Raw genomic sequence first — 27,248 nt, 5'->3', positions numbered from 1 at the left:
GGTTGTCTTCTTGTTACCCTTCCATAAAACTTTTATTTATTTATTTTTTTTCTGATGAGACATATACTGTAGTATTTACTATATTGCCAGAGCCCTATTAATACTTTTATACAGATTTTGCATTCTCTGTAAATTCCCTGCACATCATATGCTGTCATTTTTAGGAGAATTTGTTGGGCTATATGCTCATGGGAAGATTAGCAACTGTCTTTGGTGTTTTCCTTTAGGTAATAATACAGCTCATGGTACTATTATGTGTTTCAGATTGTTTGCACACGGCTATATCACACTTTTCAAACAGATAAGCAGTGACAGTAGCTTCTGTGACATTATTGCAAATGTTGTTTGTGTTTGGCATAGTGCTATCTGAAGGCCCCAGACCAAACTTCCAAATGTTTTAATATGAAGGGGTATCACATCCTCTTTTGTATGTGGCTTTGTTTTTATTTGTTATTTTTTACATTTGACAGATAAAGATCTATGTTTTTTTTTTTTTGCCACCCAAGGCTAGATTTATCTAAATTTAGTAATAAGTGAGCACTAGATGATTTTTAGTTATGCCATACCAAACTGCCCATTTTTTTGCATATCTGTCCAGTAAACAATCTAACCATGCCCCAAGTTGTCTCTGACATTTCCCTTGCATATAAAAATATTACCAGTCACACCTGTGGTGTCCTACTATATCCACTTTTTGAGCTTCTACCCCCTACATGCCAGGTCTTACAGGCCACTAGATATATACAAGAAAAAGTATCTTTTTTACGATTTCCAAGGAATTGAAATATCCACCAAGTAGCGTAGGCCTATGAGCCAAATAAAAGGCAAAATGCTGTGAAATTACTGTGATCCAAACTTAGATGTAAACAAGTCATACTGTCCAGTCATCAATCTCTGTTAAAATAATTTTAACAAAATACCAAGTCAAGATTTTAGGCCGTCTAAACCTTTGCCAGCATTTTGTTAGTGTCACTGCTGCATCTGAGTATGCAGAAGAAAGACTGGTACCTACCATTATGGTATACTGTATTGTTGTTTTGTCTTTTGCTATTGACATATAGCACCTAAATGATGAGATTACGGTTATATCTTGCCAACTTAAAAGTAAAATGGATCAGCTTAAACTACTGATCAACATTTATTACTGCCTTTATATCAGAAATTCCTGTAACCTTGCCAGAAATTGAGCATCTGCCAATAAAAAAATGGATGTAGAACTGATAAATCATAATCTTATGTTTTGCTAATAGTGTAGGGTGGACTATTTACTGCAAAGAGGATATAACACATTGTTATTTTTTTCTCTTTATTAAGTAGAAGTAACTTGATGAGTAGAACCTGGTAGCTGATTCATTCATTGAACACCAGACTAACTGTACCACACACTGGGCTTTATTGCCAAGTGGTGAGTAGTGGTGCCAACAAAAGTTGGATAACTAAATTGGGGAAAACATATTTACAATTTGAATACAATTACCTCTGTTTATTATGAAACCGTCAGTGCAGTGGTGCATTTTTATTGTCAGATGTCTTGAGAAGTTTAGTATATGCAAGAGCCCAACTTATTGGCACTGTGACAGTCAGCAACATTCCAGCTGCTCATTCAGAGCTCATCACAAATAGCTGTTGTGAAGCACCAAAGAAAAAAAAAAACAGTCTGACCCTCTCTTTCTCTGTTGCATTTCCCCCTGGCTGTATAGCATTATTGTTCAGCTGAAAAGAGAGTGCACTGGTACAAACCATAAAATGAGACATGACCTTAAAGGACAGCAGAAACTGTGTAATAGGAGCCAGATTTCAGTTCTGAAGCGTTTTTTTGTTAATTCACTTTCCCTTTTCAGAAATTGGCTTTGCTGTAATCCTAGTATCAGGGCAGAACCTCACCCTATCGTTTACTAGAAAAGACTTTGGCAGATTCTGATATATAAATGGCAGGATAAATATGAAAAAGTGTATAGATATAGTTAAAGACACTTTAACTTAAGAATTCATTTGTATACCTGTGACAAGCATTTGTTAATTGCTAATTGAAGAATATAGAGCAGCTCACAGTGACAGGTGCAATGTTAGAAAAATGTATACATAATGCATTTTTATTCACTTTAAATAGTCATTTTTAAATTGTCACTCAATCCCATGCAAAATACGCATTGAATAAATATATCCATCCATTATCCAACCCGCTATATCCTAACTACAGGGTCACGGGGGTCTGCTGGAGCTAATCCCAGTCAACACAGGGCGGAAGGCAGGAAACAAACCCCGGGCAGGGCGACAGCCCACCACAGGGCACACATACACACACACTAGGGACAATTTAGGATCACCAATACACAATAACCTGCATGTCTTTGAACTGTGGGAGGAAACCCACGCAGGAATCCGGAAAGCAAACCCAGGTCTCCTTACTGCAAGGCATCAGAGCTACCACTGCGCCACCGTGCCGCCCTAAATAAATATATGCTATACCAAATACACTGAACAAATGTATGTAAAACATTTCATAAGTGATTGTATTTAATTTGGTCCATTTGGCTGATTTACTTAGCTGGCAACTAAATTTTTTTGAGTATCTCATCCTGTATTCGCCAAAATAATGGAATAATGTTTTTAGATACATGGCTGTTTTTTTCTAGCTTGCTATTGTGTTTTGAACCCTAAAGCATAAATATTTTCCAGTTACATGCAGTGGCTAGTTTAATACGCCTGTCTAGTTCCAGATAGGACCCCATTTATCCGCCAAAATGCATTACTTTTTTCAGGCCTAGATTTAAAAATTGCTGGAAACATTCCTTAGAAATTTTGGTCCATGCTGACTTGTAGAGTTACTGTAGATTTTTAGCCAAACATATGTGCTGCAACTCTCCTGTTCAACTTCATCCTAAAGGAGTTCTTTTGAATTGTGCTTGGGGAAATGTGCAGGCCACTGGAGTAAACTGGAGTCACAATTCATAGGACCACATTGAGATGATGCATGCTTTGTGACATCATGCATTATCCTGCTGGATGTTGTTATCTTTTATAATTATGTCCACTCCATTAATCCTGGTAAGTGCTACACTAGCAGTATATTGAGCTGACCTGACCACATAACCTATCCTCCGCAATCTTCTAACACGTCCTGCTGCAAATCTTCCTAGTGTGGGCCAAAGACCACAGTCTGATGAAGTCAAGGGGAAAACATCATCCGCAAACAGCCTGAGGAGATAAGGCGTGATGTACTTTGACCCGCATTGAACAGACTTGACTTAACACCAACTTATCTGAACACCATTCTTGCTTTGTGAATCCAGAGATCAAATGTAATGTAGCAGCTGCCCAAGAACCATACACCCTTGAAGCACATTCTACAAAATACTACGTGTTACACAGTCGTATAAGTTTTTTCAAAATCCACAAAACACATATGGATGGGATTGAAAAATTCCCATGAAGCTTCAAATATCTGTGCAATTGTAAACAATTGGGTTCACTCTTCCCTGTCTTCATTATTCTTCTAGTTCGTAGGTTTGGCTCCGGAATGGAGTCCCTATTAAAGTATGCCATGTTGGTTTTTCAATGGGAGTCAGCAGTCTATGAACCCTTGGAAACTGGAGCACATTACCCTTTTCCCAGTTTTAAAGATGGAGACTTGTGCTCCATTCTGCCTTCCATGCCATATTGAGGACATAGCTATTTAAAAAATGGCAAACCGTGGCCATAAGAGATGCACATAGTCAGCAATTGTGCTTATCTATGCAGTGGTATTGAAACCACACTCAAACTGTTTATTAAAAGGCGTAAAGTGTGCCAACAAAACATTCCCTACACCTTTACACGCAGCAGGATGTATCTTAAGGATTCATGCTGTTTATGAATAAATTGTGACTCTACTGCATTCATGTCACAGCAGAAATTGAGGTTTGTCGTACCAGGCGACACATTTATTATTGTCAGTTGTCAACTTTTGTTGACTGCGGTGGGCTGGCGCCCTGCCCGGAGTTTATTTCCTGCCTTGCGCCCTGTGTTGGCTGGGATTGGCTCCAGCCGACCCCCGTGACCCTGTAGTTAGGATATAGCGGGTTAGATAATGGATGGATGGATGGAACTTTTGTTGATCAGATGTCCACTTTAGCCTTATCTTCATGTTTTTAGCTGACAATAACAAGCAGGTATATCTAATATAGGAGTGTAATATTGTAATTTCTTTTACAATAAGATATAGCGAAACAAAATGCACACAGGATGTTAAGTGCTGTTTACAATGTACAAATGCTGTAAATGTCTATTTAGGTGGTTGCATTTCAAGGTTACAGCATTAACAAAGCCTTAATAAAGGTTATATTACAGCGCTCTGGAGGAATTTTGGCCCATCATCTTTGCAAAATTGTTGTAATTCAGCTTTATTTGAGGGTTTTCTAGCATGAACCGCCTTTTTAAGGTCATGCCATAGCATCTCAATTGGATTCAGGTCAGGACTTTGACTAGGCCACTCCAAAGTCTTCATTTTGTTTTTCTTCAGCCATTCAGAGGTGGATTTGCTGGTGTGTTTTGGGTCATTGTCCTGTTGCAGCACCCAAGATCGCTTCAGCTTGAGTTGACGAACAGATGGCCGGACATTCTCCTTCAGGATTTTTTGGTAGACAGTAGAATTCATGGTTCCATCTATCCCAGCAAGCCTTCCAGGTCCTGAAGCAGCAAAACAACCCCAGACCATCACACTACTACCACCATATTTTACTGTTGGTATGATGTTCTTTTTCTGAAATGCTGTGTTCCTTTTACGCCAGATGTAACGGGACATTTGCCTTCCAAAAAGTTCAACTTTTGTCTCATCAGTCCACAAGGTATTTTCCCAAAAGTCTTGGCAATAATAGAGATGTTTCTTAACAAAATTGAGACAAGCCTTAACAGTGGTTTGCGTCTTGGACATCTGCCATGCAGGCCATTTTTGCCCAGTCTTTTCTTATGGTGGAGTCGTGAACACTGACCTTAATTGAGGCAAGTGGGCCTGCAGTTCTTTAGACGTTGTCCTGGGGTATTTTGTGCCTCTCGGATGAGTCGTCTCTGTGCTCTTGGGGTAATTTGGTCGGCCGGCCACTCCTGTTCACCACTGTTCCATGTTTTTGCCATTTGTGGATAATGGCTCTCACTGTGGTTCGCTGGAGTCCCAAAGCTTTAGAAATGGCTTTATAACCTTTACCAGACTGATGGATCTCAATTACTTCTGTTCTCAATGCATTTCAGTTCTGGATAAATCTGAAATGCCTAGTGAACAAGAAAGAACTTAATGCATTACCAGACAGCAATTGTAATCACTAGAATATTAAAATGTGCTTAGAGGTGCAAGTTATATAAGGATGTACACAGGCATCAATCACTACAAGTATGTAAAAAGTATAAAATGGTGAGGGCACCCATACTTCAGTACTTCTGAAAAAAAGATTTTCGAATGTGATTAAGGAAGGTGTCACTTAAGGTCTTGTTAACGCTTGTTTTCTTGTCACAATTACAAGATTTGTCAACTCTTTGATTCTGCTCATTCGTCTACTGTCTCTTAAAGATGCCATTTTTAGATATTGATCATCACATTCTAAGAGTAGTTGTCTTTCCTTCTTTAAGACTGTTTTTCAAATAGTGATTATTTTGATATATTCTAACAATTTTTCAAAGAACATCATGCAAATTGCTGTTATTTTGACCATGTTTGATACTGAATAAATACACCTAATCACAGGGACTTTATTAGTGCTTTACTTAAATTTAAAATATTTTAGTCCAGTACTATACAAAGTATGTTTGTGAAAGATGATTTATAATATACAGAGTACGGTTTAAAACCAAATTGTTTGCAGTAACATAAAGAACAAAGTTAAACAATACATTAAACACTACACAACATAAATTCAGATATAGAATGAAAGTACTTGATAGGCTGCATGAGATTTATGTAGCCCACAGTACAGTATTATGATTGCAGTGATTGGTTTGCAACAGATACATAGGATACGGAAGTTGAACATGTACCGGTAATTCATTATTTATTGCTACAATTTAGATGTGTTTAAAAACATCTTTTAATGTCTTACTAGAAGAAGCCATGTCATGGCAAAAGTTAAACATAGTCTTTAATAGATTTCTCTTTGAAAATGTCAAGGGTGTGTTCAAAAGACAATAATATGTACTTGTCATACATTTCTTACCTATTTATGTCTACAGGATCTCTCTTTTGTAACAAGTAAGACTGGTTAGGTGTGCAGGGTAATTGTATGAGAAGAGATTTTTGCCTTTAAATGTTTTAAATGTTAACCCCATTGGTGGAAGGAATGCATTCTCTGTGTTAAATATAACATTCTGCATTGAACTAGAAGATGTCTGCATCCAGCTCCAGAAGAGATTTGGATTTTAGACACTCTTAAGTTGAGTTTACAGATTCACTGCAGCCCTGGGTAGTTTTAAGTTGAAAGAAGTTTTGCACCTGTCCTTTGATAAATGTAAACACCGTGAAAAGATTATAGGAAAATCTTTGTAATTTATACTACTTTGGCAGAAATTCAATGACAGGTTGAAAAGTGAACTCAACTTGTGTGCTATTTTCGTGTAATCCCTCGACTGGTTTTGTTCTATTCAAATAATTTATTAATTAATAAGTAACGTCTTTGATAATGAAGTCTATCTAGTGGAATGCTGTAAAATTCACCAAGTATAACTAATACAATAAATCCATAAAGCATTTGTATATACGTTGACTGTGAAAAGCACTATAAAAATTGCAGAGTGTTTCCACCTTGTGTTTATTGAACAGGGTTTACTGTCTGCATCTTCTTTAGTGTTCCTACTGAAGACAAGTCTGAAGTATTCAATTTCTTGAGTTATGTATATATATAATTATTTTTTCAATGCTCATGTTTGAGCACCTTTCTTTTTTATTTCTTTTATTATACTTGTTCAGGGATGATACACTCACCAGTCTTTCTTCTCTTAAACTGTTTTTGAGCCATCTCTTCTTTTATTGTAGAATGATGGTCAAAGCTCTTAATTTTTGTCTAGTGTTTATTTTTGAATTTATTGTTTTGGCATCTGCCTTCCATACACCTAAACATCCCTTTACTGATCTCAGTTAAATTTGTTTAAACAATATATATAATAAGTCTGGAAAGATGGAATATACTCATTAAGCTAGTATTAGTTATTTTAAAAGGTGCTGTTCAGAATTAAAGTGCATTTACATATCTGTTGTACAGACGGAAGGAAGGCTTTTCATAAAATAACATTTTATCTCCACCTCTTACTGTGTTTTGTGTTTATATGAAATAACAGAGAAAATAAGCCTTTGTAAAAGTACTATAGTTTACAAATGTCCTTGTAGTATTTTTTTTATTTTATCTGAGGGGAAAAATCCCTCCAGATAATGATGCATTTGCACAAAGTATTACCATGTTGTTCTCCCACTGTTCTGTTGTTATTTCTGTTAATTTTTAGAATACTATTTTTAAATAGTACTTACAATCAAATATTTATGTATGAAATTATGTAACAGATTTATATTTTAAAGGCCATTTTCACTCACTTTTTATAATATGAAAATGTTAAAAAAATATTGCACTCTTTTACTTTTTGTTGAAATAATTATTCATATGAAGTCTACACTTGACAAGATCAAACTTAGCAGTAGCAGTGAGAATAAATCCAGAAGCTCATTGGCTTTGGAAAATGCATGCAATAAATCTGTGAAATATTTCCCATATAATACATTTTGCATTTTTCATTCAAATTTTCATTAAAAGTTCATCTCCCAAATAAGGTTGAACTTTGTTTGGAATATGCAGTATATTAAATTGAGTAAAAGTCCTGCTATATTGGACAGATTAACTCATGCTTATTAAATCTGAACTAACTTTAACATGACTATGTTACTTTTAGGATGCTTACAAAAAAGTAGCAATGAAATAGTCTTTAAACAATCTTTTTACTTCAGATAGGCTAACGTAGCAAAGCACCCTCTTTGGCTTAGCAATTGGTCCACTTTGTATCTTCTTGCTAACCTGGTACCAAGTTGATTTTCCACAGGAATGTGTAAACAAAAGATTTTGATTATTTAGTGTCGATAACAAAGTAATGTAAAATCCATCCACTGTTGCATAAAAAATACAGATGACTTTATCATAACTGGTTAAAAATAGTAACTTTCTAATTATCTTGCATGATTTTTTCTTTCTTTCCTTTTTTCTTTGTGTCAAATTAACATTAATGATCGCAGTGACAGCTGTAATTATTGGTTTCTCCCTTGAGTCATAACGTTTGGACATCAGCCAGTCACAGCTTGCAGTTTATCGTTACCGTGACTCTTGCTGAGAAGGCAGTACATGAAAACCCTGAAGGTAGGGTGACGTCCACATATATTTGAGACCCCACCCTAAGTTGGGAGGGGTCCATTTTTTATCAGGAAAGTCTGGTATAGCTGATGCTGATTGTCCTGGGGTGTCATTATAAACAAAAAGAAATATTGTATCTTTTTGTTTTAGAGTTGACTTTTTAAATACAGTATATGGCAGTTTGTTTCAGTTTTGCTTTTGGTCCAGGCTGTGAAACTATTGCGCGTTATTATTATTTTTTGGAACGGTGGCTCCAGATCATGGGACTGCTATAAGACTGTCAGTGTGTAACTAAGAGGTAACCTGCAGCTTATGATTTATCAGACCCCATTTACCTATGCAGCAGTTTGAGAAATGAGAACTTTTTTTTGCCATGCCATGTCAAACGTTTGAATAGCAGTTAATTTCTAATGGAATCATAGCAAATCTAGTGCAAACTCTCTTTTCAGTTTGCTATACTGATCACAATCCAAAGAGAGCAGGTGGAAGAGTTAAGAAGTAAAGCTTGATCTCTTGCATCTGTGACCATCCTAAATTTCCCCCTCTGGTGCATGATGTCATGCTTCACTCCTTCTTTGCTTGAGCATTGAAGCCTACTGGCATTTTGTCTCCAAGTACTAATGCGGTAATGTTTCAGCCATGCTGGGGCTTGTGAAAAGCCATTCAGCCTCCTGCTGCCTTTGCTGCCGGCTTAAATAGGAGCTCTGGCTCTGGGCGAGATGGTCATTCCAAGCATCTTTAGCTGTTAACCTGGGTTTGTTTTCATGATTGATTGAGCCGTGATTAGCTTTACAGTGCACTGTTTGATTAATTCTCATCTGTTCTCACCTGTAATGTTATCTGTGTAATATGTACTGTATAATAGTGCATACAAAGAAAAGTTTGATAATATTTAATTAACTGTATTTTTTTGTAAAATTGTTTTTCTTTCTACTGACTTTAATAATCTGTTTTGTTGAGATATGAAATGGGGCTTGCAGTTCCACACATGTGATAAAATACAAATAAGTAAAGCAAACAAAGGTCATTCTGGCCCCCTCTTCTGCAGTCCCAAAACTAAACAAGACAACAAATTTACTTTCTTTTTATTTAAGTGTAAAACAGGAACCCTCAGGAGGGCTCAGGAATATAGTCATTGCTTGAATGATTTAAGGTGTGCTGACCTTTATTTTTTGTGATATGCTAGTTTTAAATCCATCAAGGATGGCAGAGTGGATCATGGTCCATTATTCATGTACTGGAACAAAGCCAAGTTATTTTCTGGCATAGTTCTAACAGCATGTCATTAGCCTGCTTCCCCTTTTCCTTGCGCATTTAAACTTAGTATATATTTTTTGCATCTTTACATTCACTTTTTTCATAACATTTCTATATTTACACTTTTCCTTTACAATAGAAGTAGGCTTTCAGCAAAATGAAAATTATGGATGTTATTTGTATCTGCGTATGTTCAAATACGAATGTGTGAGAACGTTTTTAAAGTGGAGTTTTATGACAGGGATTAGTTTTTATGAAATGAATTTGGCAGGGGCACAGGGATTCACCTTCTGCTCCCACTCACTTATCAAACAGCTGCTTGTTGTAACTGACAGTTTTTCTCATTTGTCCCCCCACTTTCTAAGTTTCTACATTTTGTGGAATTTCCTTCTCCTCCTTTACACCTTCAGTAGTTTGTAGTCCAGAATGGATTCTTGTAATGTATTATGATGGCGGCTATTTACAAATAAAAGGTTCTATATGAAATTGGTAGTTGAGGTTATCTAACTGATTTGTCTTTTTTTTTAAGATTTGTTTTGTAACTCTTGGCAGTTTAAGCTTGTATTTTAATTTAAGCAGAAGTGAATATTAGGCATAAATCGAAGCTTTACCAGTTTAGATCAGTAAAATTATTAAAAATTTCACTAATTACAGTGTAAACATGCAGACCTTCTTAATTTAGTTCCTGGATTCAGTGTTTCTTACTCTGTACTGCAAGCTTAGAATTGTGAGGAAAAAGCTTGCGAACCATCTGGACATTTTCTAGATCTCTTCATAATTGTAAGCTGATCTTCTTTTAAGCCATGATAATCGATAAACAAAGGCTGAGGAAACAAATAAAACAACATTGTAAATATCTTTATTGAACATATTGTTTTAATATTCATGGTCAAGGATAGAAAAAGTCTGTGATGGAATTATGGTATATAGAGTTAGGTGCTTCAGTCAATCAATGAGGTGGGATTCAAGTCTGGATTTGAGGTGCCCTCCCTGGCTTTGTTAAACAAAACCATAAAACAATGTAAAACTGCCAAAGCACTTCTAATGACCTGGGCCTCAATCAGTATACAGTTCAGCAGGCAGTGCACAATTGAAAGAAATTCAATACTGTTGTTACTCTCCTTAGCAATGCGTGTCCCGCAGACAACACTGCAAGAGTTCTCTGTACAGTGCACACAGAGGTGACAAAGAACCGTAGCTAAGGATGAGTAGGCAGCCTTACTGATTTGTAATGACTGTGTCAGTTTGTTGCTTTTAAACCTGCCCAGTGTATGCCCTCTTACGTATTTAATCCTTATATTTTGAACAACCAGGGTCACCTCTGTTCCTGCCCTTCCTTTATACTGACTTTTGGTCATATGACTGAAAAGGAGCAGTACTCTAATTCTTGGTCTTGGTGTTTCTGGGATTGGCAGACCACCTGTAACTTAGTTTACTTCTAGAGTTTGCTATTTGGGCACTTCCAGGCCTCTCAAGGCAAGGACAGGAATTTAGTTTGAGGTACTGAAAGGTCATGGGCTTTTTCCTTTTGATTTTCCAATTGGGTCTGACGTAGCCGTCTTGGGTAAGAAGAGTGAACAGTGATAACAGGTACACCTCAATAAATGATGACAGTATCAGAGATCAATGGCAAAAATGGTTGCTAAGGAGACTGACAAGTAACTGTACTACTATATGAACTGTTTGTGGGTTAACTTCAGTAAAAATGCTAAGCAAGGTTACAGTCTTATAATGTCAAAGATGAAAAAGTGAAGGAAGACAGATAAATACACTAAATGAATTATAGATAATAGAAAATAACATGAAACAAATCTACTAACAAGCTAATCTGACATAATAATACCTGTCTTAGTCACTGCACACCATGTTATACCATGTACATATTATATTATCTGGTGGCACAGTTTATATTTCTGCCTCACAGCTGAGATCAAATCCTGGACTGAACATGGTGTGGAGTTTGCTTCAGGCATTGTGCGTTTCTTTCTGACGATGTGCATGTTAGGAGTGAATGTGCTGTGCACTTGTCCCATCCACCTTTGGATTCTGGTTTATACTCTGTGCTGGGTAGCTAGGCTTTGACATCTGGCAACTATTCATTATGTTAGATATTTAGGAATAGATAGAGAGGTGGACATTTATGTACTTTGCACATGTCAAGCATTTCTGTATATTCTTAATGTGTGGGTGAAATATTAAAACTATATAGAGTAGTGCTTTATTATTGCCTTTAACTTTGTGCTTTGTCGTAATTCTGTAAGAATACTGAATACTACTGAAAAATGACTTCTGCACTTTAATATTTCTAAAATCATAAGTGTTCTGCTTTCTTGAAATAATTGCTGTAGATGAATGTTTTACTTGAAGGCTTGAATGGAATCAGTATAATATGTTTAACAAAAGATGCCATAAATTATTTACTACTCTCTGGATGGGATGCCTTTCATTTCTGACCCTTTCACCGAAGTAATATTATACTTTAATCTAGTAAAGCTACTTTTGTCAAGGCACATACATACGTATAAAAAATTAGGACATATTTTAGAAGCACAATTGGAGTAACTATAGCATTGTGACATGACCATTTTCATTTGTGAAGCACTACTGGCATTGGAATTGTGTTCTGTGTTATTTTTTTTTATATTTTATTGTATCCTGGACTGCTAAATTCAGATCTTTTGACACACTCCTTTCTTTTTATAAGCAAGTAACAAAGAGAAAGAGCCCATTCTTCTAATTGAAAGTTTAAGGTGAAGAGATCCCAAGGCCCCACATTGGAGAGATATTTTAACTTATTCTTATTGATTTAAAGTTATTGTCAAGTGTGTTACCTGCCATTAAAGGTGAGCCTGATCATGCTCGTTGAGATTTTTAGCTAGCATTTTAAAAATGTACCATATTAATCACTATGAATCATATGACGCAAAAGAGATTTATTTTTTCAGGTCTTAAATTTCCTTTACTGGTAAGCTGATCTCAGGTGTTTTCCAATAAAAACAAGTGCTTAACCTTAAACTGTAGGCTTTCAGGCGATGAAACCAGACAGAAATAAAAGCAGCAGCAGCAAAAATGCTAATATTAAAAAAGCAGCCTTTGCTCATCCTGAGATACGTACAAACCTGTTACCAGTTTTGAATGTAATAGCTGGTAAAGTGATTTGTGTTATATAAGCAGCAAGGTTCACAGTAAGAAAGAGAAACTGATAACTCCTGTTAACTGCTAAATTAAAGAATTGCCTTTTTATCAAACAGTAAAGAAGTACACTATTAACAGAATTCTTCAGCTTTTTTTGTTCATTGACATACATTTTGTTGTTAAAATCCTTTGAAGGTTTTGTCAGATGCTCCCTTGTAATTTATGAAGGAAGCTGCTGGGAAAATATTCCTGTTAAAATTGCTCAGAAGAATAACTTTACTCCCTAAACTCCACTTTTTCATTAGTGTTAAGGCTTGTGATAGCTGAGGCAGCAATATGTGGTTGGGTATGTCTGTTTATTCTTGTATACTCTTAAAAATAAAGGTGCCAGACTTGTTCTTCTGAGCAATGCCATACAAGAAACATTTTTGATTCCCAAAAGACCCATCCACATGAAGGTTCCAGAAAGAAGCATTAATTTATTTGGATCTGTAACAGGCTCTGTACAGTAAATAACCTTGACTACATGGACCAGTGTATTAAACAATAAGTCATGATTTTAAAAAGACCTTTCCTGCATACAATAAATCTAAGGCTAAGTTCAGGTTTTCATAATCTGTTAGTGTTTTGTAGCCTATCATACTTTAGAGATTTTTTTTCCTAAATATTAGAAAGTTTTTAAAATCACAAAGAGTCAACTTCATATGCAGAGAACCCATCCCAGAGTGAAATGATGCTTTGTTGGGTAACAGTTCTATGAGGAACCACACAAACCAGTAAAGAACCAAAAATGACATTAAAGAACTAGCATTTTTCTTTGTCTAATACTTTTCCAACCTATTTAACCTTATTGCAAGTTTGGAAGGTGACTCCCCGATTATAATTAATATTTTAGTCACAATCATAACGTGAATTTTCCCTTGTTATCTATCTATCTATCTATCTTTCTATCTATCTATCTATCTATCTATCTATCTATCTATCTATCTATCTATCTATCTATCTATCTATCTATCTATCTATCTATCTATCTATCTATCTATCTATCTATGCCGACATTTCCTCTTCACACCCTGCATCCCTCTGTGCCTCTCATAGTGGAGCACTATTTCTGTTAGGACCCTCAGGAAAAAAAACAGGAAATTAATCTAAAACAAGCAACATTTTTAATCTGCACGAACACCATAAACTACTTCTAGGCTCAAAATATGCATATTCAAGCAGGAGGCCTTAGCGTGACTCATTTAAATGCAGTGCATGATACTGCTGTGTTTTTCTAGCTACTGTCTTGTCTTATTCTGAGTTTCTTGCTACATCAACACCACTGCTTGCAGCCCTGTACTCAAGTTTATTTACTTACTGATGGCGCATATGCTGTGTAGGCAAAAAGAACAGGACACTGCTGTATACCCCCCACACACAATAAAAAACAAAACCATAAAATGATGACTTGCAATACCAGTAAAACTCACATTATTTTCAAAACAGAACTTTATTCTGCACAATGTAACAAGACAAATCAGGATTTAATAAATTAAACACGTTTAAGGTGGCACTGGTACTTTTTGCTGTCACAGTATTTGTCTTGAGTTCCTTTATAATTGGATTGCATCTATTGAATGAGTTCCTAACTGGCACAGTCAGTACCAGATACTTGCCTATGTAGCATAATGAGTTGCCCTTTCGTGCTGTAGTTCTGATGTTGTTAGCTGAAACTACACTGCATGTACTGTGTTGTCTCTAACTAAGCCGGAAGCTGGGAAACTGTCTTATAGACCCAATGCTGTTTAAGAGCAATTGAAGGCTTAAGGTACTGAAAAATGTTTAGTGTGGAAAGGTAAATTTCAAGTGACCTCAACTTAAGTGATTCTGGTTACCCCTTAATAAGATCAACTGTTTCTGTAGAATTTCTCTGTAGGTTTTAGCACTAGAATTACCAGAGTCTACGAAAAAGCTCGTAGATCTGGCCCACCTTAAAACCGTTCTCACCTCTCTTTTGTCTTCTAAATGTGCCGATTAAGACGAGCAGCAAAAAGCCGGCTATTCCATCCCCCACCATCGCAAAACGTTCACTAAGTTTTCCCAGCTCATGCCTTGTTTGATTATCTGGGAGTGACTGAACTGAAGTTTTAGAGTGGAAATAATAGATCGTTATTTGGAATACACGCATTTCATGTGTGTTCCGTTTTTACAGTAATCTGTGTAAACACATTGTTAAAACAGAAACTTTTTCATATTTTAGTAATAAATGTTACAAAATGTAGGCATAAACTATAGAATGTGTGAAGCCTGACGGCCAAACATCAAATAAACACTTTCACAAAAGGTTCAAGGATGTCACAACATCTTCTGTGGCGTAACTCTGAGATTTGGTGACTCAGAGCACGGCAGCCCTGCTGCGCCGTAGAGACCCGAGTTCGATTCCCCTCTGGGGAGGAAGTGTTTTTTTTTTTCTTTGTAGCCTCAAACAGACATAACGATTTACAGTGCATACCAATTTATAAATTTTAAGTTTAAAATGTTGATCGCGGTTATTTCTGTTGATTAATTCATGCTTTTTTACTTAGAGTCAGAACAGGAGCTTATTCAGTATCTGATCTGACTCTAAGTAACAGTGCCAGTATAAATCACACCCAATCTGACACTGTTCATTTTCAAATAATATTGCATTACTTCGACAATGTTTTTTGATTGGTATTATTCGCGTCATAAAATGATTTCTTCAAAACATCACATATATTTGTTTTGAGATAATGAATAGAGCTGCAAATTATAGGTGCTTGTTCAGTGTAATAGGAACCATAGCACAGAGAGGTGTGTACAGTGCAACAAGTACACATGTCGTAAATGTAGGAAGGGTGCTCCTTGGGTGAGCTATAGCGCGTCTTTATGTGAAAACAGCAGTGTCAGATGGGGAGTGTCTGATGATTGCATATAGCGCTGAAATTACTGCTGTTTACTATGCTTTCATCTGCATGTCCTGGAGTACAAAAGAAACAGCATACAGCAACATGTGGGGACTGGCAAGATTGGGGGAAAAAAACACGCGGTCATATGTATCGTCATACACTGCAGAGCTATAGCGCGTCTTTATGTGAAAACAGCAGTGTCAGATGGTGTAGGGAAGGATCCTGAACGCGACTGAGACAATGAAAAGTGAATAAAAAAAAACAAAAACAAAGCTAACCTTTACAAATATCATAAATTACACCGGCTGTTACAGACTGAAATCAAATGTATCTTTTTATTCTAAAATAGTAAAAATAAGAGCAGTTCACTTCTCAAAAGGGAGTCGTGCAGGATCGAACTTGTGACCTTTTGATTCCCAGCCAGCAACTGTTACTGTTGCACAACAGGGCCATCGTAGTAAATGAATGTCAATGTCGCACACTAAGGTGGCTTTTTTTCTGCAGTTATATTTTTGAATAAAAGTGCACTTGTTCTGTTATATTTGTACCTTTCGTGAAAGTGTTTCTTTGATATTTGGACTTCAGGCTTCATACATTATATAGTTTATGCCTACATTTTGTCATTTACTACTAGAATATGAAAAACGTTTCTGTTTTAAAAATGTGTTTACACAGATTACTGTAGAAACGGAACACACATGAAATGCGTGTGTTCCAAATAATGATCTATTATTTCCACTCTAAAACTCCACTTCACTCCCAGATAATCAATCAAGGCATGAGCTGGGAGAAGTTCATGCACGTTCTAAGTCGGTGGGGGGATGGAATAGTCGGCTGTTTGCAGCTTGTCTTTATCTGCACATTTAGAAGACAAAAGACGATGGCAGAGAGGTGCGAACGGATTTAAAAAACGATTTTAGGTGGGACGGATCTACAAGTTTTTTCGTAGGCTCTGGTAATTCTAGTGTTAAATAACCATGGTACTCAATGAGCTAAAAAGAATTAGTGGTATCTTACTGTTTAAAGGACTAATTTTGGGAGGGATTACATATATCATGGGACACTGTGAAAGACCATCAGTAAAAAGTATGGCAGCAGCTGCACATTACAATGATCATGACCATCCCTCTAGAACTGATGAATGGACATGGAAACAGCTGAACAGAAATGCTACCAAAAAGTGAAATGCAACCTTAAAGGATATGCAGGAATTAGTCACAGTAACTGGCCACTGTCTGCATCTACATTGTGTATTTTCAATGTGAGCCGTTTCTCATAAATAAGACGCATTCAGTCCACTAAAAGCCATGTGAGAAAATGTCAGATGGTCGTGGAAGAACTTTTTTGGCCACAATTGCAACAGACATATTTGGTGCAACTGCGGTGGGCTGGCACCCTGCCCAAGGTTTGTTCCTGCCTTGTGCTGTACTGGCTGAGATTGGCTCCAGCTGACCCCCCGTGACCCTGTGTTAGGATATAGCTGGTTGGATAATGGATGGATGGATGGATATTTGGTGCAAAGTCATCAAATCTGGTCAGCCAAAGAATGGTGGTGACACGATAATTTTATGATGATGCTTCTTTTTGGCAGAGACTGGTGTTCTCTTGAAGACAGAGAAGACAATTAATGAAAAAGCTTCAGATACTTATTTTTTAAGGGAATTATCTTTTCTGTGAAAGGTAAAGACTTGTTGGCAGGCATATTAAAAGTCTTTTAAGAGAAAGTTAACTGATCATATTCTAGTTCTGGTATTTTCATACTCGTTACTTTTTCACCTTTCCTATTAGATTCTTTAAAGAGCTGGAAGAAAGGCATCAACAGAGCATTGTAATTGATGACATCAGTGACATTGTAGAAAAGCACTCTATGACAACCTTTGACCCCTATGTGAAGTACTGCTCAAATGAAGTTTATCAGCAGAGGACACTACAGAAGCTTCTGTAAGTACTGCCATATTAAAAAAAATATGCTATATTTTATTGGCATCATTTTCTTTTTTTTGCATAGCCAAGCCAAGAATAGATGTTAAGAGCTTTTTAACTTGCTACATAATGTACATACACACTAGGGAAGAGAAAGCACACAATGAGAGAAAACATAAAGTCAAAACAGAACTCATTTTATTTAATAGAATTCCTGCATTATTAAACAAAGGAAGCTTAATAGTTATTACTTTTTTGATAAAGATATGCTGCTTTTCCATCTACTGCTAAATCAATTAATTTCCAGTGAGCCATAAAATGTTTACATGTTCTTTTCTTCACTCCTTCACATAGTTTACTTTCTTTTTTCCTACAATTGAACCACTGCTGTTGATTCATTTTTACTCTAGGGAGTGGCAACATGGGTGCAGAAAATTCCTCAATTCACTTTGTGAAGTGTTGCCACTCACCATTTCTGGTTGCCTCATTAACATACTGAAAACTGCACAACTCTGGGGGGTAAATATAATGTAGGTGTTAAACATTCCTACTATAATATTACATTTTACTTTTATCGAAGGCAGCTTAAAAGAGAAGACTATGTACAAGTGTTTATTGATATTTTTTACAGTTGTGGCACTAACAGGTTAGGTGACTTGCTCAGGATCACACAGTGATGTAAAAACAGCAAATTTAACCAGCAAGACTGTCGTCTTAAAGTCCAGTGAATAGGCCACTACACCATGCTGCCTACATAAGTTAACAAATCTGTAGCCAGAGTCAAACATGCATGAGGAACCCTGGTGGATTACAAGTTCATCACCTTCACCACTCAGCCATAACTATTTTTGACCCTCTTCGGTGGTAGGCGTATCTTGTAACATACCCAAATAACACTGTAGATTTATACCTTTACATTGATTAAATTGTTAGAAACATGCCATGTAAAAAGATTTTTTTTCTTTTTTCAGAACTAACAATCCTACCTTTAAAGAAGTTCTTTCTGGAATCGAAAGCAACCCAGAATGCAGGAATTTGCCAATGATTTCTTTTCTCATCCTTCCAATGCAGAGGGTAACTCGCTTGCCCCTTCTTATGGATGTAAGACTACATTTCTTTAAAAACTTGTCCTGCTTTTTATTTTTTCATGTTTGTTATTCTGAGAGATAATATAAATGAGAAACAAAATACATTTTCATTTATGGTTTCCCTTTTTCTTATGCACTATGAATATCTAGGGATTACGTCGATTTTTGAAATCAGATTTTGAGTCTTTCATCTAATTTTTCACAAGAAATGATTTAGCGTAAATCTGTACAGTGTTATGTGGTTAGTAATATGGGTGATTAAAAATTTGTCAAATAATTTTGAAATCTGAAAATGTAAAAGTAATTCATTTGTGAACTGGGTATCATAGCTTCTACAGCATGCATTCAAAAGTATTGAATTACAATACAAATTATATGAAGCATGTTTTAGATCAATTATTGATTTTTCCTCACTCTGCCCGATAACAGCAAAATGCATAAAGGGGATTATGAGTCCTAAGAAAGTCTTAGTCTTGTTTTTCTAAAAGTTCAAGGTGGTACTTAACCCTTAACTACTCGCACTGGACTATTTTGTATACCAATGTCAGTTATTTTTGTCCAACGTCCTTTTACTTGAAACTACCGGCAGCATCTGCCATCTGTCCTCAGCTTGATTAACAAATAAGTACAGTTTTGCAATGGTTTCCCTCCAGTGTCCCCCCAACCAGTTTTATGAGTGGATACACAGTTGCAAGTTCTATGTGGTGCATTTGGTACACTAATTGTGGCTACTTACGTATGTATAACAACGATGAGATGTCGTACTTGCAAAGACTTCGTCTGCAAAGAACATTCAACAACTGCAATGAAATGTGATACATGAACAAATCCTGCAGTGAATGAAAGTGTGACCAGTGACAAATGAGCACTGGAGAAGTGGATCAGGTTTATTTTCAGATCGTCTTAGACTGTGTCATACTATTCAGTAATATGGTATTGGATTACATTAAAAACATGTAGAATTTAAAATTATTGCAATATTTTATATTACAACCTCACAGCGTGCATATACATAGCCATTTTAACACTGGTGAATAAAGTACACCGCGCGAGTACTTATCAGAGATGAGAAATGGTGCGAGTAGTTAAGGGTTAATTAATTTTGAAGTGCAAAAACAATGAGATTTAGCCTTTTATGTGTTTGTATAATTTTGTTTTTAGTAAGTACAGTGCAATTACTTAAATTTCAGAATATTGCTTCAGAGACACTCATTCCCTTTTTCCATTTTCAGCGAAACATTAAAAAGTGAATCCATGATATACAAACTTTTAAACACAAATAACACACACAGGCCTGTTCACTTTTCCGGTATGCTTATTTAAATATATTGTTGTCAGTAGCCCTACCAGCCATGAGACTATTGCAGGGCACATTCATACACCCATTATAACTTATACAGGGCCAATTTGGAGTCACCAATTAGATTTTTTAATGTGTTTTGTAATGTGGGAGAAAACGCTCTATTTAGGCAAAGCCTGGTCCAGGGTTTGAAGAAAGAATTCTAGGTATAGTGCTAGATCCATATGCTTATTAATTTTATGAATAAACTTTATTCTGTAGAAGATTATTGTGGTAAAATGTGTCTGCAGCTGGGAAATTAACGGCCAATTTTAAATGAATAATTGCGCCCTGGGGAAGTGTAGGCTCCAGTCAAGTGTAAGTGTACATGAGTGTGTTTCGCTCCACGACTAATTGGGGAACTGGGCGACTGTGCTGCATACTCGTGCGGAGGAAGATGTAACAGTCAGGCACCTCAATGATGCTTCAGAGGGAGCAGCTCCTCACACCTGGATCCAGTTAGGCAGCAGAGGGCAGCAGGGAAGAACAGAGGTTAAATAAAGGAGAGAGAAGCAGGAGACAGAGAGAGCCGGTATGGGAGAGAGAAGGCAGGCAGCCCTTGGGGGCTGAAGGTGGCCACTCCAACTGAGTGTGCTTAGGGAGTTGGAGTGACCAGCTGCTTCGTAGTTCTGTGAAGGAAGTGGGAGATGAACAGAATGAAGCAGGAAGGCAGCGGGAGTCAGGGAGGTTCGGACAGGGAGCCCTGTCAGGGCCATGGATGGCCAAAGGGACCCAAGCCTTCACAATCTGAGGTCTGGATTGGCAGCCCTGCTTGGAGCTATGGGAGAGCAGGGACCTGGAACAGTAGGAGCTGGATGACTGGGACTGTTGGTTGGGCGTCTCCTCAGCTGCAAGGTCCCATTTGGGGTTATCAGAGGAGACATCGATTTTGAAGGATTGCACATGGAACTGAGTTTTGAGGACACCTTACTATACAGTGTTTTAACCTCATTTAAGTAGATTATTTGATTTTAACCTCCACAATCACTTTTATTGATTATTAATTTATTGATTGAACTTTAGCACTGCATTTTTGAACAATGGATTTTTTGGATTTTAATAAAAGCACTGAAAAACTTTCACACCTACCCCTTGCTTTGTGTGAGTGTCCTCTATTGCCTGGCTCATCCCTCAGGTACATTATCAGCGGTGGTGGGTTCAAGACACTCCCAGAAGGACCTGGTGGCATGGACCCCAGTTGGTCAGTCTTGACGTTCTGTCTCCACCTTTCACACAACATTGTATAAGGCTGTCCAGCACGACAGATCCATAAAATCCAATGCTTTTAGCATTTCCAGCTGTATTTCACACACTATCCCACTTTAAGCTTTTTAAAGTGAAATGAAAATCACTAACTAAATTATCTGATTCCATTCCTATTTATCCTGTTAGTCAGTCTATGGTATTAGCTGTTCTGTAGCTAGTGGTTAACATAAAAGAATGGTGCTGTTTTCACAGTTTCTTACTTAGGCTTTGCCTAGTGTGTGGGGTTGCTGATGAAAATCAATGTGGTCATACTGTATTTTTAATGTCTTAGCATTAGAGAATGCAGATGATTGTAAATCTGATTCCATTTGTGGTATATAGTATGTGAACCATTAATAATAAATATTCAAAACAAATAAGTGTGAATGTATATATAGTTCAGTTTGTTTGTTTAGGTGTATGTATATGAGTTGTATGTATGTGTGTGTATATATATATATACTGGGACAGTGGTAGTGCTTTTGCTTCACAATAAAGAGACCGGGGTTCGCATCCTGGATGCTCACTGCATGGAGTTTGCATGTTCTCCCTTTGTCAATTTGGGTTTCTTCTGGGTATTCTGGATTTCTCCCACAGTCCAAAGATGTGCAGGTTTCATGGATTGGTGATGGTAAGTAGTCCCTCATGTATGTGTGGGAGTACAGGTATGTGTGTGTGTGTGTGTGTTCATCCTGTTATGGACTGGTGCCCTGTCCTGGTGTTATTCCTGCCTTGCATCCAGTGATTGTTGAGATAGGCTCCAGCTGATCTATAAGTTTTCTCTGGATAAACTGGCTAGGAAGATGGATGGTTATATGAAAAAATAGTTAAACATTATTTCCATGCTGAAAAAGAAATAAAGAAAGAGACACAACGTTTCAAAGACTGTATGGCCTCCAGGGAGAAGAATTTAGGCGTTAAGAATGCACATACTATATATATAAAGTATTTGTGAGTGTGATTATTTTGTGGACATGAAAATTAATAACCATTTCATGATTTTTCCCTTCCAAGCTTTTTAAATATGCTTTTAAACCTAAGAGACTGAGCCCAAGAGAAATTCTTTGGCGCAATTTCAGCAGTTTTATAGCCTTCATATCACTATAATTGTTTTCTTCAGCCATAATACAAAAAATAGTTTAAAAAATTATTGTATCTACTGTATATGATTAGTTTCCAGTTTGGAGTATGAAAGTAACTTATTTTAAAGCAGTAATATGGTTAACTGTCTCACAACTATAGGAACCTGTGTTGTGGCAAGGCCAGTATCTGTGTAGCATTTGCTCATTTGGTGTGTGTCTTTGTGAGTTTTCTCTGGGTACTCTGGTTTCCTCTCAAAATCCAAACACATCTTTATTAGAATGATTATCAACTATAAACTAACTCCGTGGGAATGAGTATGAGATGAAGTAGTGTCTCATCCTGGGTTATTTCCTGCCTAGCATCCAGGAAACTTGCTATGTGTATATTTAACTAAATGGGTTAAAAAATTGATGTTTTTGTATACGTGAATCTAATTGTTCTTAAATTAAAAAACTGTCCGGAGATTAAGGTTTCAAATTTATAAATTACTGCAGTTATTAGTACTGAAAAAAGGAAAAAACAAATGTTAAAATGGGAAAAGCAAAGAATAGGTTTTGTCACAGCATATGGAAAGTATTAAGAAAAGATATGAGATGGAAAATCTCATTTTTAACGTTGTATTTCCTTTCTTTTAATAGCATGTTTGCAAAGCTTTTGAAGTATAAACAAATGAGATAAGGCAGTTAGTGCTGAACAAACACTAGAGAACTCTTGTTATTCCTGAGTCAGAGTGCACTAAATAAAACCACTTGGGGGTGGGAAACAATTGGCCCTAGAATACTGTAATCAATACTGTACTGTGGCCAATCTGTTTATTTTAGTCTTAATTTTTATGATTGCTCCCAAGTACATTTAAAAACCTGTGTTTACCTGCTTCATTTTTGTTATTTTTTATGTTTTTATTTTATCTGCTAGACCATCTGCCAGAAAACTGCAAAGGACTCCCTGAGCTATGAGAGCTGTAAGAAGGCACTTCAAGCAGTAAGCAAGGTGTGGAATCAGATTTGTTGAATTTTTTTTTTAATCTGACCACAATAAAGCATAGTGTGTAAGTTTAATTTGTCCAGGGGCTAGCTTGTTGTTATAGCAGTTTACTATTATGTCTGTTGACTGTGTGGGATGTGCATTACTACCATCATTTTCTTTACTTTGTTCATGTATCATGTACACTGAAGCTGCAGTAATGTTATTTACATATACAACAGATTCATAATGTATGTGTGTATATCATGTATACTGAGGTACAATATTTGTGTGTAATAGATATGTATTTTTATTTTAAAGAGTATAATATTTTATAACACAAAATATATGAAATGTATACTATAGCAAATAATTGTTTATAGACACTAGGTAATAATCAAAATAAATACAGTGCTTTTGCTCTCTCTCTCTCTCTGTGTAATGTGAACTGTAAATATAATAAAAACAATTAGTGTTAAATTAAGTTATTATATTATGTAATGCAGTGACTGCGTCCCTTGATATCATCCCCATCTGACTTGCACATCATTTCCCAGTCGGTCCTTTGGAAACATTCATTCAGTCATTCAGAGCTATTTCAGCCACCAGGATCCACTTTCTTCATTATTCCATTGGAGGCAACAGGTTGCCATCTAAAAATAGGCATGTGGATAGGAGTAAGATGGATTAGACTGTTGTCAGAACTGCCCAATGGTGTCGCATATTTACATTTGATGGTATATCTTTAATATATATATATATATATATATATATATATATATATATATATATATATATATATATATATAATATTAAACTTCTGACTTGCCAATCTCAGTCACAGAGAGGCATTATGCAGACATATTGTCACATCCCCAAAGACAGATGAATTTGGTGATTATAAATTGTCCGAGTACATGTCTGAATGGGCACTGTGATGGATTGTGGTAGTGTCCAGGGTTGCTTCCTGCCTTATGCTTGATAGTTTAGAGAGAGGTTTAGCCACTTGCAACCATTAATTGGATTAGACAGGTTTGAGAATGTTATGTTATAGAAATATATAAAATATACTTGAAATACCAAATTCTATATATCATACATGGTTATGTAAAGCAGAATATGTTTATATTTTTATGAATGGCTATAGTCATCAAATAATTATTTATGTCAGTAAGTGGGATGGAAATGCCAGAGTGTGTGTGTGCTTAGAATTCCTAGCAGATCTCTAGAAACGGGGTTCAGTTGGTTTAATGACTGAAGTGGCACAGAATCAATGTCTGATATTTGTTGTTTTTTTTTCTTTCTGCTTTGTTAGCTGGTGCGACTTTGCAATGAGGGAGCAAGAAGAATGGAGAGGACAGAAATGATGTACACCATAAATTCTCAACTGGAATTCAAAATTAAGGTATCATTAACTTTTCTTTGACGGTCTCGCTTGAAATTTCTTTTCCACCCCTTCAGTCCACATGGCAACAAACAACACATTCCCATGGTTAAAGCCCAAAGTGGTAAATGTAAATAATGTGCATGTGTCAGCGCTTTATTGTCTGATCTGCTTAATGAGTGTTACATGGCCTCCCTGTATTGCTTTGTTTTCATGTCTGGATAAAAAATGATCAGGATGTTAAAGAAAGGCAGTTTAAACACATCCCTTATGTTAGCCTTTTAACCTTGAATAATAAGCACCTTAAAGGTCCTGATGTCATGTGATCTTGTCATGCTTCTACAGATATACCAGCAATGGCAGCTTGGTTTATATTACTTTATTTTGCTCCTCTGCATCCACGCCAAATTCTAAACAAGATGCACAGATTATAAAAATGTAATACAGTAACTTAACACTTTCTTTTTTCAATGACACCTTTTTATTGGCTAACTGAATAGATTACAATATGCAAGCTTTGTTCAGGCATCTTGTGAAAAAAATGTAATTTTGTCTGACTTCTCATTGCATCCATTATGGCTAACACGGTACAACATCCTACTACTACCTTTTTTGGAAGAGAAAAGCATCATAAAGACAGTACAGAATCTATTAAATTATATTTGGAATTATGATATAATTGATGTTCACTTAAAATGTGTAAAAAGATGGATGGGTGTTTAGTTGTGCAGTTTGCCTGTTTAATATTTTTCTAGGTTTCTGCCTTTCAAATGGTGTGGATAACCTTCTTTAAATGTTATGTTATGTATTCTTTGAGAGGCAGGGTTCCAATGGAAAAAATCGGCAGGTAGGAAAATATAATATGATATGCCTGGTTCTGTGATTTAGTAGACTTGTGCAGTGGAGTTTTGGCTGATTGTAGGTAGGGTGAGGTTTCATTTTGCCCGTGGGCTAGAGGATTTCCATTGATAACCTGGATATTTCTGTGCTATGAGTTGTCTTTCCCTGCGGCAGGTGAGCAGTGCTTGTGTCTACCTATCTGTTCGTGCAACTATACTTACTTAGCATATTGGATTTAGACCAGGAATACACATGGGTGCACCTGGAAAAGGAACACAAAATGTGCCCTGCACCTTGTTTTTTAATACAGTTTATTGGTATACAAAGGGTTGCATGAAAAATGTAATGTCTCTGTCCTTTTTTTTTCAACTGATAAATTACATTTCAGACTATACGACTGAGTGCTTAGTCTGTTATAAACGTATACACCTTTATACAAGTAAGCCCAGGTTTTATTTTAAGACAACTCAGCGTTAAAACTGCATTGTTAGAATCCCACGTACAAATTTAGAACAAAGAGAGACTGGTGTTCTTTTTTTCATTCTGTTCCTGCTATGTTAAGAACCAGTTTGGCTCTTCATGAAAGAAATGCATGTAAGTAGCAATGTGGTGTAGTCACTTTGAGGCCTGTTTGAATTTTGCATTTTATCCCTGTATCTGCATGCTTCTTTTTCCTCTGGGTAGTGCAATTATCTCCCACATTTTGTAAACATGGTTGTCTGGTTAAGTGACTTTGAATTTGAGCACAAGGGTGTCTTGTCATAGACTAGAGCCCCATCAAGGGTTAACGGCTGTCTTACGCCTGATGCTTTCAGGATATGCTCTAGCACTTTGCAGTGCTTAAGTAGATTTGATGGATGTATATAATGTGGGTTGATCAGTGCAAATAGTATTTCTAACTTTCTCTTTTTTTGTACATGAAATTTTACCTTTCCCATTTGTAAATGCATGCAAGAGCATATCTGCCTTAATTTATATATGTATAAAATATTGTTAATCATACAATTATATTTACGCATGAAATCAGTAAATAAGTTTTGTAATGAATATCTATAATGTATGTTTTTTTTCTACTTTAGTATTTTAAACCTTAAGTTTAAAAAAAGCAACTCTGTTCTTCAGCTGTTCTCAATGGAATTATACAGACAGGAAACGCTTAAAGCATTAATTTTTTTTTTTCTGGGAACACTTTTCAGATTAGAATTAACTTTGTCTACTTGGAGAAAACCAAGTATAAAAGCATTAAGATTCGCATAGGGTCAAACAAAGCCCTGCCAAAAAACTAAAAAGGAGGAGCTTTTTCACTGCAGCTGTTCTTTCTCTGAATTAGGTGACATAGAGTGATGACATTTGCATGTAGGTGGGACATGCAAGTAAGAATTGTGTGTACTCTGTACACATGACAATGCATCTATTACTACTACAGTATTAATTGTTCAGTGAATACCACTCAAGTAGTTTATAATGTTAAGGTTTTGATCATTAATAAAGTTGCTTTTTGATTATAAACAATGATCTACCAAAGCCAACTTTATTATCAGTGTTGCATTGCCCTTTATTATTTTATTTTTGCTTTTTTAACAGTTTTAAATACCTGGTTTTAATGGAGAGGCAGTTGGTCACACATTTTTTAATTACAGACATCTACAAAAGCCAGTAATTTATAAGTTTTGTAAATGTTCTTTTTTATAGTATTTTAGAATGTTTTTGGTCTCTTTAGTAATTTTC

The 27,248-nt window shown here is 36.2% G+C and overlaps 1 protein-coding gene across 1 annotated transcript in view; it reads left to right on the top strand.

Annotated features, from left to right (window-relative positions):
* The window catches only part of LOC114646354 (rho guanine nucleotide exchange factor 26-like), a 111,791-nt gene that overhangs the window by 38,342 nt on the left and 46,201 nt on the right, over positions 1-27,248 (top strand). The window contains exons 7-10 of the mRNA XM_028794513.2: positions 17,444-17,596; positions 18,550-18,679; positions 23,249-23,323; positions 24,612-24,701. Of these exons, the coding sequence (XP_028650346.1) occupies positions 17,444-17,596; positions 18,550-18,679; positions 23,249-23,323; positions 24,612-24,701 (448 nt within the window). The remainder of the gene's footprint in view (positions 1-17,443; positions 17,597-18,549; positions 18,680-23,248; positions 23,324-24,611; positions 24,702-27,248) is intronic.

The sequence above is a fragment of the Erpetoichthys calabaricus genome, chromosome 2 (genome assembly GCF_900747795.2).
Source record: "Erpetoichthys calabaricus chromosome 2, fErpCal1.3, whole genome shotgun sequence".
Lineage (NCBI taxonomy): Eukaryota > Metazoa > Chordata > Cladistia > Polypteriformes > Polypteridae > Erpetoichthys > Erpetoichthys calabaricus.
The sequence above is the reverse complement of the archived record's forward strand: the minus strand, read 5'-3'. Positions and strand labels throughout refer to the sequence as shown.